The sequence below is a fragment of the Aquarana catesbeiana genome, linkage group LG08 (genome assembly GCF_042186555.1).
Source record: "Aquarana catesbeiana isolate 2022-GZ linkage group LG08, ASM4218655v1, whole genome shotgun sequence".
Classification (NCBI taxonomy): domain Eukaryota; kingdom Metazoa; phylum Chordata; class Amphibia; order Anura; family Ranidae; genus Aquarana; species Aquarana catesbeiana.
The window spans coordinates 176,768,912-176,781,965 of NC_133331.1; the positions used below are offsets into that span (position 1 = coordinate 176,768,912).

At 45.0% G+C, this 13,054-nt stretch overlaps 1 protein-coding gene across 1 annotated transcript in view; it reads right to left on the minus strand.

Moving 5' to 3' along the window:
- SGPL1 (sphingosine-1-phosphate lyase 1) overlaps window positions 1–5,505 on the minus strand; it is a gene marked incomplete in the record, with an annotated part of 82,315 nt that extends 76,810 nt beyond the window's left edge. The window contains 1 exon segment of the mRNA XM_073596707.1: window positions 5,334–5,505. Coding sequence (XP_073452808.1) covers window positions 5,334–5,345 — 12 coding nt within the window.
- Window positions 5,506–13,054: the final 7,549 nt, after the last annotated feature.

Consider the following 13,054-nt stretch of genomic DNA (forward strand, 5'->3'; position numbering starts at 1 on the left):
CGGCAGTGAAGCATTGAGGCGTCACAGCTGGATTCCTACTACTTCCCAGAAGTGGGAGCGTGTACCTGTCAAAACCAGGTACTGACTAACCCCCCCCCGCCAAAAAAAGGGCCAAATGTGGCAGTGGAAGGGGGGGGGGCAGAGTATGTTAATAAGTGCAACTTCCCCTTTTGGGTGAAGTTCCTGACAAGGTCTCTTTACAGAACATGTGTCAGGTGCTGTAAAAGCAGGCTAGAGGAAAAAAGTAAAAAAAAATGCAGGCAGATCACTGACATACTACTTTTCTTGGCAGGATATATGTCTGTAGTCATACAAAGACAGTACATCGCCAAGGGATACAACGGCTGTGACAGACAGCACCAGATTCAAATGTCTAAAGTGGCATACAGATTTAAATAAAATAATAATAATATTAATTTATTTTTATTTTTTAAATACTATAATAAAAGAATTAAATATAAATAATAATGAAGAATGCTTTGATTGTTGTCAAAGAGCTAAAGTGAGCGAAGCTTACACTGCACACATGTTGCCTCCACACATTGAGGAAGAAGCACAGCAGGTCCCAGCACTTCAATAATACTAGGAAGGATGGGCAGAGCGATCGGACGCTGCAATTTCTTCACAATCTCCTTTAGGGCCATTTACAGCTTTCAAAACCCCTTGCATCGCTCTGAGATGCTTTAAGCTTTCCATACACGGAAATTGAGTAGATCCAGCAGCAGGGACTGGCTGAATTTCAATCAGTATGTGGGCTCCCCAACTCAACAGGTTTGAAAATGATCGATCAGCGTCTGCAGCCAAGCAGCTGCTGATCAGCATATTCTGACAGTGGTCAGTGCCGCAGTCAGAATACAATGGCCCAGTGGGGGGGATTCCTCCATCCAGCAACTCTGTGTAGATGGAGGAAGCTGTTTGTGTTTTTCAGCCCGCTGGCTTCATATTAGGTGTACAACATTGTTCTGTGCAACCCCTATTCATGCTTCCAATCTGACGGCCCCAAACTCCCACAGTCCATTGCAGCTAGGGAGCTGTAAAGGAGCAATACCCTACAGGTACAGACATTGGACCAACCGAGAACTTCCTCCGCTTTCCTAGTGAACACCGACAAGATCGCTCATTTTACAAAAACTGGAACAAAGACCTTCCTAAACATTTTACTCAGCAGGGCACATATGTATTGATAGATTTACAGGAGATTGTAGAATTAAATACCATGAATAAAGTCCACCAGGGTTGATATATCTCCAGGTAGAAGCTGGATTGCACTCACCAGCTGTGGTTGCCCAGACCTACAACGAAGTGCTGGTGACCAGGGATGCACTCAGGCGTGTCCAGGTACTTACCCAAACCCCTCTGTGTGAGCCTTCCAGGAATCGTTCATTGTACTAGGTCAATCATAAATGGCCGAGGCATTCCCTGCCGTGCAGTAGCATATTTGCCTGCCCATTGTATACATGCGGGTGCAGAATGCCCCATTTGTAGATGATTTGCCCAGTACACGTTCCTGGTTGCCTCACTCCGGTAGGTTCGGACTAGGATTCAAACACACCTAAGCTCATCCATACTGGTGACCTTACTTCCTTTTCCAACAGGATTTGTCTCTTCTCTCACCACACAATAATTCAGATTACACTCCACTAATGTCTTTTCTATTCAATCACCTGTACTGAACCAGTAGCATGGCTTAGGCTGGCCATAGTCAAGTCCGTTTTTTTGATCAATTTTGTAGATTGAATGAAAAAAACTGACCCGATTCCCCATGCACATATTTGATGTGGATGGGGGGAATCCTCCCAGTTGTGTCATTGTATTCTAACAGTGGATAGTCTACCCCCTTCATCGGAATACACAGATCAGCACTGCAGTCTAAAGCCTGCAGCACTGATCAAAAGGAAATTTTCCAACAGGGCAGGTGGACAGAAGTCATCGATAGATTTACTTCTGTTCAACCACAGGAGTCATACATGGACTGAAATTCAGCCAGCCCCTGCTGAACTGGCCAAATTTCGATGCATGTAATGTATGGGAAAAGAAAAGGAATCCTGGACGGCCGCACACAGCTGAAGGCATCTTTATTGTTGCAATAAAATCCAATACAGTAACTTCATATACAAAAGGGACAAGGACAGGCAGCTAACGCGTTTCACACAAGACCATGGTGCTTACTCATAGCCTTGAAGTACTGGATTTTATTGCAACAATAAAGATGCCTTCAGCGGCATGCGGCCGGCCAGGATTCCTTTTCTTCTCCCAAGTTTGTGCAGAGCCAGCACCTGAGACTTCATCATAAGATGGGCATTTCCTAAAAGCTCCGGAGCTTTTGGAGCGGCAATCCCTTTTCCATGTAATGTATGGTCAGCTTTACATTGCATACACTGTTCAGTGATTAAAGTAGGGCACCAAACTTGTTATGATTAAGTGACCCCCTCCTCCTATTAAAAAGATGCCAATTCTTACTTACCCTCTTCACACTCCATCGCTGTCCCCAGCTTCTTCCTCAGACCACCACCACCGGTTCTCTTTGGGCAGGATGACAGTCACATCATTCTGCCCTTTTCCTGCAAGCACAGTCAGCCATTCACACACAATGCACCATGGGAGTGCGTCATTAAGCAGGCTGGGCTTCCAGTACTCAAGGACTGAATGGTGCTCATGTATCAATACACAACTGTCGCTCAGTCTAGGAGGAATGCCCGTCCCCCAGTCACCACCACAGAGAAAGAAGCAGCTCCTGCAATGTCACTAAACCAGCAACATGGAGATCGGGGTATAAGGGCAAGAACACCACATTGGAGTTCTGCTTAAAGTGATTGTAAAGTCTTGGGTTTTTTTTTTCTATAAAAATAATAAACATGTTATACTTACCTCCTCTGTGCAGTGGATTTGCACAGAGCAGCCTGGCTCCTCCTCTTCTCGGGTCCCTGGCTGGAGCTCCCGGCCCCTACCTCTTGTTCAGTGCCCCCACAGCAAGCAGCTTGCTATGGGGGCACCGGAGCCGAGTCACAGCTCCCTGTGTCCATTCAGACGCGGAGCCCAGACCCGGCCCCCTCTCTCCACTGATTGGCTAGCTGACTTTGAGCAGCAGCGGGAGCCAATGGCGCCTATGCTGTGTCTCAGCCAATCAGGAAGGAGAATCTCGGACGGCCGAGGGACTCCTGGACATTGTTGGACAGAGAGGGATGTCAGGTAAACGTTAGGGGGGCTGCTGCACACAGAAGGCTTTTTATCTAACTGCGTAGAATGCTGCAAGATTAAAAAAAAACCTTCTGCCTTTACAACCCCTTTAAATCATAGGAAAAATTGTGCAATGTAAGCCATGGCACTACACAATAATGTTTATGGATTAAAAAAAAAAGCAACTTGCATTAGATATGCGTGACCTGAATCTCTATCAGAAAACGCACACACATTTAAAACTGGCCATACAGGTTACAGTCTCATTGCACAATCTCCTTTAGATCTACCAACAACTATACAGTACTCAGTGTTAGTTTCATCAATAAAATTAAAGTATAACTAAAAAGGTAAAACTTTTTTTTTTGAGTTCTGAATTGAGTGGAGAGGGATTAGAACCCCTGTCTGTTTTTATTGCTGTCTGTGCTCCCAGTAGGAAGATTCATCCTCTCCATTTGTCCTGTTTATCATTGAAAGTAAAAAAAAAAAAATCCCAAATTTTGGGTTGTCCCAAAGAATTCCCTTAATTTGCAGGGATTTCCTCTCACTTCCTGTTTGGCTATGGGACAGGAAGTGAAGGAAAATTTCCCCAATGGGACACAGGTGGAGGAAAAAAAAATGACAGGGGTTATAACCCTCCCTTGCTCTACCCAAAATGAAAAAAAAAAAAAAAAAAAAGAAGTTTTGCTTATAGTTCTACTTTAGCCCGGGTTCACACTGATGCAGTGTAGGATGTAATTCGCACACGAATCGCAGCACATTCCTGTGCAAATTACATGCGGAGTCTCTGGGGTGCAATTTGAGCCATGGATTTGTATGGCTCAAATCGCAGCGCATCTGAAGCAAACTGTTGCAGGACCGTTTTTCTGTCCGCACCAGAATTGGATCCCATGGGTGTTCACACCCGTGCAGTCCGATTCTGCAAATCATGCCGCATTTTGCAAATTGATTGCGGATGGTCGGTAACTTAACATACCACGCCGCAATCGGTTCGCATGGACGGGTTGGGATTTAGATGCAGTGCCGCATCTGCTGTCAATATGCTTTGCATCTAGTGTGAACCCATGCGCAACACCATTTTAGTTGACTAAAATATGACTAAAACACGACTAAACGCCAATTTTATTTAAAAGACTATGGACTAAAACTAAATTTGATGTCAAAATGAACACTGGCAGTACTAGATTGGACACCTTGATTGCATAGATTGAGCAGATTGTACAATGGTTGTAAAGCTGGCCATAGATGGATCAATATGTGTCCGCTGCAGCAGGATCTGGCCGAATTACGACTCATCTATGGCCATTCCCAAAACAGAGAGAAGTCAATCTAATGATCGGCCTCTCTTGAACGGGAACGCTTGTATATTTTTTATTCAATCAGCAGCAGCCATGATCAGTGTATTGTGACGGAGGAGTCCCGCTGTCAGAATACAATAAAGCGGGGAAGATTCCTACATCCATCTGAATTGTGTGGTGGAGGAATCCATTTGTTTTTAAATCAGCTCGCTGTCCAATCAAATAAAAAACACACCTCAATCTATGGCCAATTTTAAGTTTATGGTGACAAGTCAATGTAATGATATATAGAAGCTCTACCTACACAATACATAGGTGTCAGTAGATTTCAGGGAGATTGTATAATAGATGTATATTGGTCTTACATCCTCCGATAACTTATCAATTTCTTTTCCGATCGATCGCTCCTAATAGGGACTGTCTACAACACAGTTGATGGATATTCCACACATAGGGAGGTGGAATTTGATGGATAGTAGGAAGATATGACCAGCAAGTTATCTCGGTTTCTAGCAGACAACCTCATCATCCGACTGATCGGAATACAATAGAATATATAACCAAATCATCTCGCTGCTGCTGATTAATACAGAACGATCGATCATTTTCCACACTGATTAATCAACTCCAATGTCAATTAATGAGGGAGGAAGTTCTGGTTATTCTATTTCTGGTTTGATCGATTGGATCGCATATGAGAAGAATTGAAGTGTGTATGGTCATCACTCTTATCAGTTAATAAGGCCCATTGTCTGGGTAAGTAGTAATTAAAGGGCTGAGCTCTCAGAAAACTTGTCCCCCCCCCCTTTATGGAGAAGATCTTCCATCCCCCACCTCACACTATAGAGGAGTTCTCACCTGTAGCTCCATGTCTGCCGGGCGGACACTGAACTAGTCTCGTCTTATCTCCTCCTCTGATTTAAAGCACTGCCGCTCATTGCTAGCCGGCTCGCAATCCCTCCTGCTCGTGTCCCCGTCACTCCTCCTCCACCAGCCGACCGGAAGTGTCGTGTACAGTGATATGTGACCGCAGCCTCCTCCCCTCGTCTGACTCCTCACCGCTTCTTCCCCTTGGAGACGACGCCAACGTCGTTACATGGCAACGGCGCAAATCCATGTCTGGGGCAGGTTGTGTCTGCTGGGTGGAGGCAGCGCCATCTAGTGCGCCAAAGAGAGAAGAGCAGGCGAGGTGAGAAGCGCATCAGAGTTAGATAAGCTCAGACGTTGTAAAGGGACTAGAAGTCCCAGCATAACCCTTCAGTATCACATTTGTAGTTTGCGGTATTTTAAAGTACACCTGAACTCTGCAAAAAAATAAATAAATAAAAAAACTGTCGGGCTAAGTTTACACGAGCATTAAAAGCAGGCGTTTCATCTGCGTTTTTAAAGCTCTGCAAACGCTTGCTTTGTGTCAATAACGTGCGTCGCAGCGGACGGCGTTGTTTACATGGTTGTGTTTGCAATGCACTGAAATGTACCCAACATGTAGCATTCAGCTGGCTTTACCGATCCCCAAACCCTTCCATTTAGGTCAATGTAAACGCAACGCACGGAATCTGACAAACAACCCTATGGTGTTCTGCAGCACGTTTGTGATGCGTTTGGGAAAAGGTTACTAGCCAAGATGATAGTACAAGAATCCATAGAACAGAAAACCAATACAGAGGAGGCGTTTGGAAAGCATCATTTAACGCAGACGCTTTAAAAACTTGTGCACAATGCATCAACAACACATATTAGGGCCTGGGTCACACCTAGGTATTTTTTAGTGCGATTTCAGTTTTGTATAAACACACTACAGTCCATTTAACATGGTTTCCTATGGATGTAGTTCACATCTGTGCATTTTATAGAAAGGGTCAGGGATTTTTTTCTTGTTTTTGGTTCCATAGACTTTAATGGATGAAAAATGTGTATTGAAAAAACACAAAATGCACCTGCAACATGGAAATTGCAGCCTGCATCGGTGTGAATCAGGCCTAATGCCGCGTACACACGGGCGGACTTATCGGCAACAAAAGTCCGACAGTCTTTCCGACGAACTTTTAACAGACTTTTGACGGACTTCTGACAGACTTGCGAACGAACAGGCTTGCCTATACACGTTCACACCAAAGTCTGATGGATTCGTACGTGATGACGTACACCAGATTAAAATAAGGAAGTTGGTAGCCAATAGCTGCCCTAGCATCAGTTTTTGTCCATCGGACTAGCATACAGACGAGCTGATTTTTCGACCGGACTCGAGTCCGTCGGAAAGATTTGAAACATGTTCCAAATCTAAAGTCCGTCATATTTTCGACCGAAAAACTCTGCTGCAGGTCCAATGGAGCCCACACACGGTCGGATTGTCTGACGGATTCGGTCTGTCGGAACAGTCCGGTCGAAAAGTCCGCTCGTGTGTACGCGTCATAACTCAATAGGTATGTTACTGGGCTTCTGTGGTATCTAAAATTTCACAGCATGTCTAAACAAGCCCTTAAATACACTCTAGATCAGTGGTTGTCAACCTTCTAGTGCTGTGGCCCCTTGATAACATTTCCCAAGTTGTGGGGACCCCTACAGTAAAATTTATTTTCATAGCGTGGGTTCTCAGCACCCAAGGCAAGGCAAGTAATTTGCACCCCTAACCCATGGACATTTAGTGCTCCCTGAGTCCCTTCCACTCGTACAGTATTAAAATCCCTTATGGTAAATTTTAGGATGTACCACTCTCTCCTTGTACTCCTTTCTTTCCCTTTTATCCCTCTCTATCCTAATTTCTTTGGCCCCCATCCCTCTCTCTGGCCGTATTTCTTGTTCTTTCTCTTATTCTTTCTCTCTCTTTTTCTATGTTCCTCTCCCTCTTTTCCCCTCTCTTCCACGTATTCTCTATTTTTATTCCTTCTCTTACTCCTTGGTGGGGGGAATGGAACATCCCAGGATTCGGTGACCCCTGGCAACTCATCATTCGACCCCCAGGTTGAGAACCACTGCTCTAGATGCATTAAAACAAGAGCCTACATTTCATGCTCTTTCTAAAGCAGCCACAGCCTGAGCAGAAAGGCCTGTCCCCTGCCAGAGGATCTGCAGAGTAGGACCCTTGCTCTCTGTGAGGAAGCAGTGGTCTCTCTGCAGAGGTCCAAACGCCTCTTTCTGCGTCAGACGTTTAGCACTGCAATCAGCAAAGCTCATGCTTCCCGCTAATTGAAGAACTCTGATCCAGCAGGGGATAAGTCAGACCTCTGCAGAGAGACCACTGCTTCCCCACAGAGAGCAAGGGTCAGGCCCGGTTCACACTAGACATCGCATGTGATTCGCACCTCATTGCTATTCAGATCACATGCGATGTCTGTGCGATGCGTTTTCAGCCATACAAACTGTATGGCTGAAATCGCACCACATTCACACCAAAATGGCACAGGACCCTTTTTTGGTCCACGCTGGAATCAGATCGCATGAGTTTTCACTCTTATGCGATCCGATTCCTGCACCATTTCACAGTTCGCACTGCGATCTGCTGACCTATCTGGGGGTGTCGTTAACTTTACATTGACACCCACAGAGTTTTGCAGATCTTATGCCCCGTACACACGGTCGGATTTTCCGATGGAAAATGTCCGATCGGAGCGTGTTGTCGGAAATTCCGACCGTGTGTGGGCTCCATCGGACATTTTCCATCGGATTTTCCGACACACAAAGTTGGAGAGCAGGAGATAAAATTTTCCGACAACAAAATCCGTTGTCGGAAATTCCGATCATGTGTACACAAATCCGACGGACAAAGTGCCTCGCATGCTCAGAATAAATAAAGAGATGAAAGCTATTGGCCACTGCCCCGTTTATAGTCCCGACGTACATGTTTTACGTCACCACGTTTAAAGCGATCGGATTTTCCGACAACTTTGTGTGACCGTGTGTATGTAAGACAAGTTTGAGCCAACATCCGTCGGAAAAAATCCTAGGATTTTGTTGTCGGAATGTCCGAACAAAGTCCGACCGTGTGTACGGGGCATTAGTGTGAATCACTGTGTGATTCAGGAACCCGCACTGGATTCGCAGGGTTCTCACATCGCACTAGTGTGAACTGGCACTCACACACTGCAGCTGCTGGCAGAAGGCATGCTTTTCTAAAGTAACTGCTTTGCAATGAAAAAAACAAACTGGAAGTCGTTGTTCTGATGCACTTAGGATGTCTTAAGTCAGTTTGAATGGTACGTGCACTTAAAGATAAAGTTCATTTATTCCTTTTTGCCTCTTTGCTTGAACTAACCTAATCCACCTTCTCCCTCCACAGATACGGTACATACTTACCTCCATCCGGTAGCCATGGCCTCCAGTATTGTTCACAATCAGTGCGACAAGTCTAAAGCTGGATACACATTATACAACTTTTGTTGTTAGATTTCCTTTAGATTTACCTTCAACTATGTAGTGCAAAGGCCTGCCTGATTGCATACAAATTGAAAGTGTTTAGGTTTGATCTCATATTTTATGGTTTTGGTAAATCTAAAGAAAATTGTATAGTGTGTATCCTGCTTAACTCTTCTGGCTGCGTCCTTCATTACAGCCCTGTATACTTCTATGGGGCTGCGTTTTGAGGCCAGAGACAATGGGAGGTAGTAGGGGACCCCACCACCTCCCACCGAAGTGCATGGAGCTGCAATGTGTTGGTTCAGCTAGGATGTAAACAAACGCTGGAGGCCACTGCACCGACATCAAGGTAGATACACCACATCCGTAGACGGTGGGTTCAATTAGGTCCGCGCTTAAAAGTGCACTTCTCCTTTAATCTGAGAGTTTGGTTGGGCATTGAAATAATATATTAGCTAACTATACTAGACCAGCAATGTGTGACTAAATCTTATACTGGGATTTATGTAACAGATGAGCTTCCAGTACTCACTTCTGCAGCCTAGATCTCAAAATCAAACAATTGGATCGGTTGCTATGGAAAACAAGGAAATGTCCTCTTCATGAGGTTTATATATATATGGCTCCAGGGAGTAACCCTGTCACTCTGCATGCCATACAAATGTCCTTTGGTTCAGCTCATACACCAGAAACCAGGCCGGCTCTCTTCACTACAGCTGCTCTTCCATGTCCAAGTCCAACTCTTCCTCATCGGTGACTGGCTTCTTTAATGGAGCTAATCTCCCAGGAGAAAAGGGAGATATCATGTCATCTTCAATTCAAATATCTGAGTCCTACTCCCTCTAGGCCTCCCTATAACTGGAGTTCAGCAATAGCAGCCTTAGTGATCAGGCCACCATATACAGTAGTATACAATGCAGGGGTCAGGCCCCTGTAGTGTATATAGTTCAGGGGTCAGGCCTCTGTAGTGTATAGAGTTCAGAGGTCAGGCCTCTGTAGTGTATAGAGTTTAGGGGTCAGGCCTCTGTAGTGTATAGAGTTTAGGGGTCAGGCCTCTGTAGTTTATAGAGTTTAGGGGTCAGGCCTCTGTAGTGTATCGAGTTCAGAGGTCAGGCCTCTGTAGTGTATAGAGTTTAGGGGTCAGGCCTCTGTAGTGTATAGAGTTTAGGGGTCAGGCCTCTGTAGTGTATAGAGTTTAGGGGTCAGGCCTCTGTAGTGTATAGAGTTTAGGGGTCAGGCCTCTGTAGTGTATAGAGTTTAGGGGTCAGGCCTCTGTAGTGTATAGAGTTTAGGGGTCAGGCCTCTGTAGTGTATAGAGTTTAGGGGTCAGGCCTCTGTAGTGTATAGAGTTTAGGGGTCAGGCCTCTGTAGTGTATAGAGTTTAGGGGTCAGGCCTCTGTAGTGTATAGAGTTTAGGGGTCAGGCCTCTGTAGTGTATAGAGTTTAGGGGTCAGGCCTCTGTAGTGTATAGCATTTAGGACTATGTAACCCACAACATAATGTAAACAAAGCAGCATTTGGGACATGTAGTATATAACATAGCATATACAATGCAGTGTTAAGGACGATGTAGCATAGAATAAAACCTATATTGTATAGTACAGCAATCAAAGTGCAGGGGTCAGGACTTTGTCATGTACAGAACAGTTTGTAGATTTTTGTTAGTCAGGAGTTAGTGCCTCCCTATGGTGGTTGATGGTAAGTGCCCCTAAATGTTCAGTGGTGAGTGTCTCATAACGGTTGGTGATTGGTGGTGATTTTCTCCCCCCAACTTGGTGGTCTTTGTGCCCCATTATGGTCAATGTGCCCCCTTGTTGCACTGTGTCCGGGGCGGTCGCAGTCCGCATTATAAAAGGGTCCTGTGTGTGTTTGGGTCCGGTTCAGATGCGAAATCATGCACAAATTCAGCCATAAACCAATGAACAGGAACACACTGGACTCCTTGCTGGGAACCGCAGCCGGACATAAGGCTGGGTTCACACTAGTGCGAATTGGATGTGAGTTTTCCAGCATTCAATTGGAATGACTGGAGAGTGTGCCCGGCTCTCAATGGAGTTGGTTCACACCAGGGGCGGCTGTGGAGCGGATTGCACAGGGATCCTGTGCGTCTTTGAGTTTCAGGTCAGATTCAGGCAAAAATTTGGGTCTGTTCCATCCCTGACACAGAGAACAGGGATACACCGGACCCCTGCTGTGAGCCACATCCGTATTCGGTGTGAACTCAGCCTAAAACTTGTCAAATTTCATAGAGGCTCTAAAAAGTTTAGTAGCTATGTCTCTGTTGGTGAGACTTTCCCTATTGTCCTTTCTGGTGACAACATCAACTCCGAGACATGAATGTGGATAAAACTTTTCCAATTTGGAAATGTCATTACAACTATCTAAAACTTAAACTAAGCTTGTCATTTATTTTAAACATTTAAAAGTAAGGATGCTGGCTGAGAGATGTTAAAGTGTGGTCCTTTTCAACCTTTATTAGCCAGAGAAGATTTGTTTGTGCACATTTGTGATTTCGTTTTTCTTTGTTGCTCGGGGTTGATTTCATGACCAATTGCCCCTCCACTGTCCAGTGACACTGGGAAGGGAATGTTCCCTTAGCTTAGGAAATTCACAATCTTGTGCAAAGAAAAGAAAAAAACAGTATTGCTCCTTGCATGTGATTGGACGATGGAAGTCAGACGAGCTTCACCTCTTTCACTGAGCGAAGGGCACTCTCAGTGAGCAGGGGAATAACACTTGGTAGACCTAGCCAAAAGGCCAGGGAAACTCAACAAATAAACTACATTATATCAGAGAAGGACACCAACGGGGCTTTTTAATGAATACAGTTGTTAGCATTTAGAGCTCATTTACACGGGCTGCCAGGATGGGCAATAAAAGTAGGCAGTTGAGCCATGGTTTAACCGCCTTCCCCTCCAACTGTCCACCTAAACACAGCAATACAGCTGCTCAGAGCTGTACCTATGGCGCAACTGTGATACTTTGATTCGCAAATGCAGCAAAAATAAAAGGGCATGTTGCATTTGGCATGTGGTACTACCACCAAACACAACCCATGCAAATGAATAGGGCAGCACCGCAACCGCCCTACAACAGTGTGCAGTTGCAGCCAGGTGGATTGGCATTCTGAGGGTTAAAGCTTCACCGCTTATCAAACACCTTTGAAAAGTGGTCAAACTGTGCATTACTTTTTAGAGGGTTGACAGTATAACTGCATGTATGAGCAAGCCCTTAATTTGTCGTTTCTGCTCATTTACACCAGATGAAGTCAAACGTATTTCTAAAACGCAGTACCAACACATACATATATGTAAAATGAATGTATTTCAACAAGCCTAGTTTACATCATTGCAAGGGTTTTGTGTGCGTTTAAAAAAATACAGCATGCTGCATTTTTCTGCATATAAATGTACCAGAATGCATATCAATGCATCACAAATGCATCACAGTACAAAAAAAAAACATATATAAAGCCAAAAGCAAACACCTTACAAATACAAGTAAGGCTAGGTTCAAATTATCTGCATGCTGTGTTTGAACTTTTTCATTTGAATGGGCTGCAACAGGCCTGAGGTTTACTGCAGGAAAAGGTTCCTGCACCATATTTAAAACTCGGCTGCATTGAAACCGCATGTCGTGATTCCACATGCGGGAAACCGCACTCTGTTTTTCAGTGCATGGGGGTGTCATTAGGAAGTAATGGCACCTCTGCAACTTTGCTTTAAATCCCTCGCATGAGAGGTCCAATCATTTTTCAGGCAAACCTGATCGGACCCTCCATTCTCCTTTATGGGCAGCCGGAGGCAGTGCCGTGAAAAGGTAATCTAGAGCCCAGGGCAAACATGCGAAACTGCGACCCCCCCAAGATGCATGAGCATTATGTGTTAGCAAAAATCCCCTCCACGAAAACACTGAGCACTAATCTGCATGCTTACCCCCTAAGCATAAATCCCCCCTCCTTCCAGTACAAATCCACCCCCTGCTGAAATTCCTCCTCTCAGCACAAATCTTTGCCCCCCCCCAAAGAAAAAAAAAAAACACTCCTCCTAGCACAAATCCTCTACCCCTAAAATTTCCCCAACTAGTACACTACACATCTTCTCCCCCCCCCCCACTTTAAATCCTTCCCCAGCACAACCCCCCCCCCCCCAAAATCCCCCCTCTTAGCATGAGACTTCTTCCCTCCCAACACAAATGCCCCTAAATCACCACTTTTAGCACCCCCC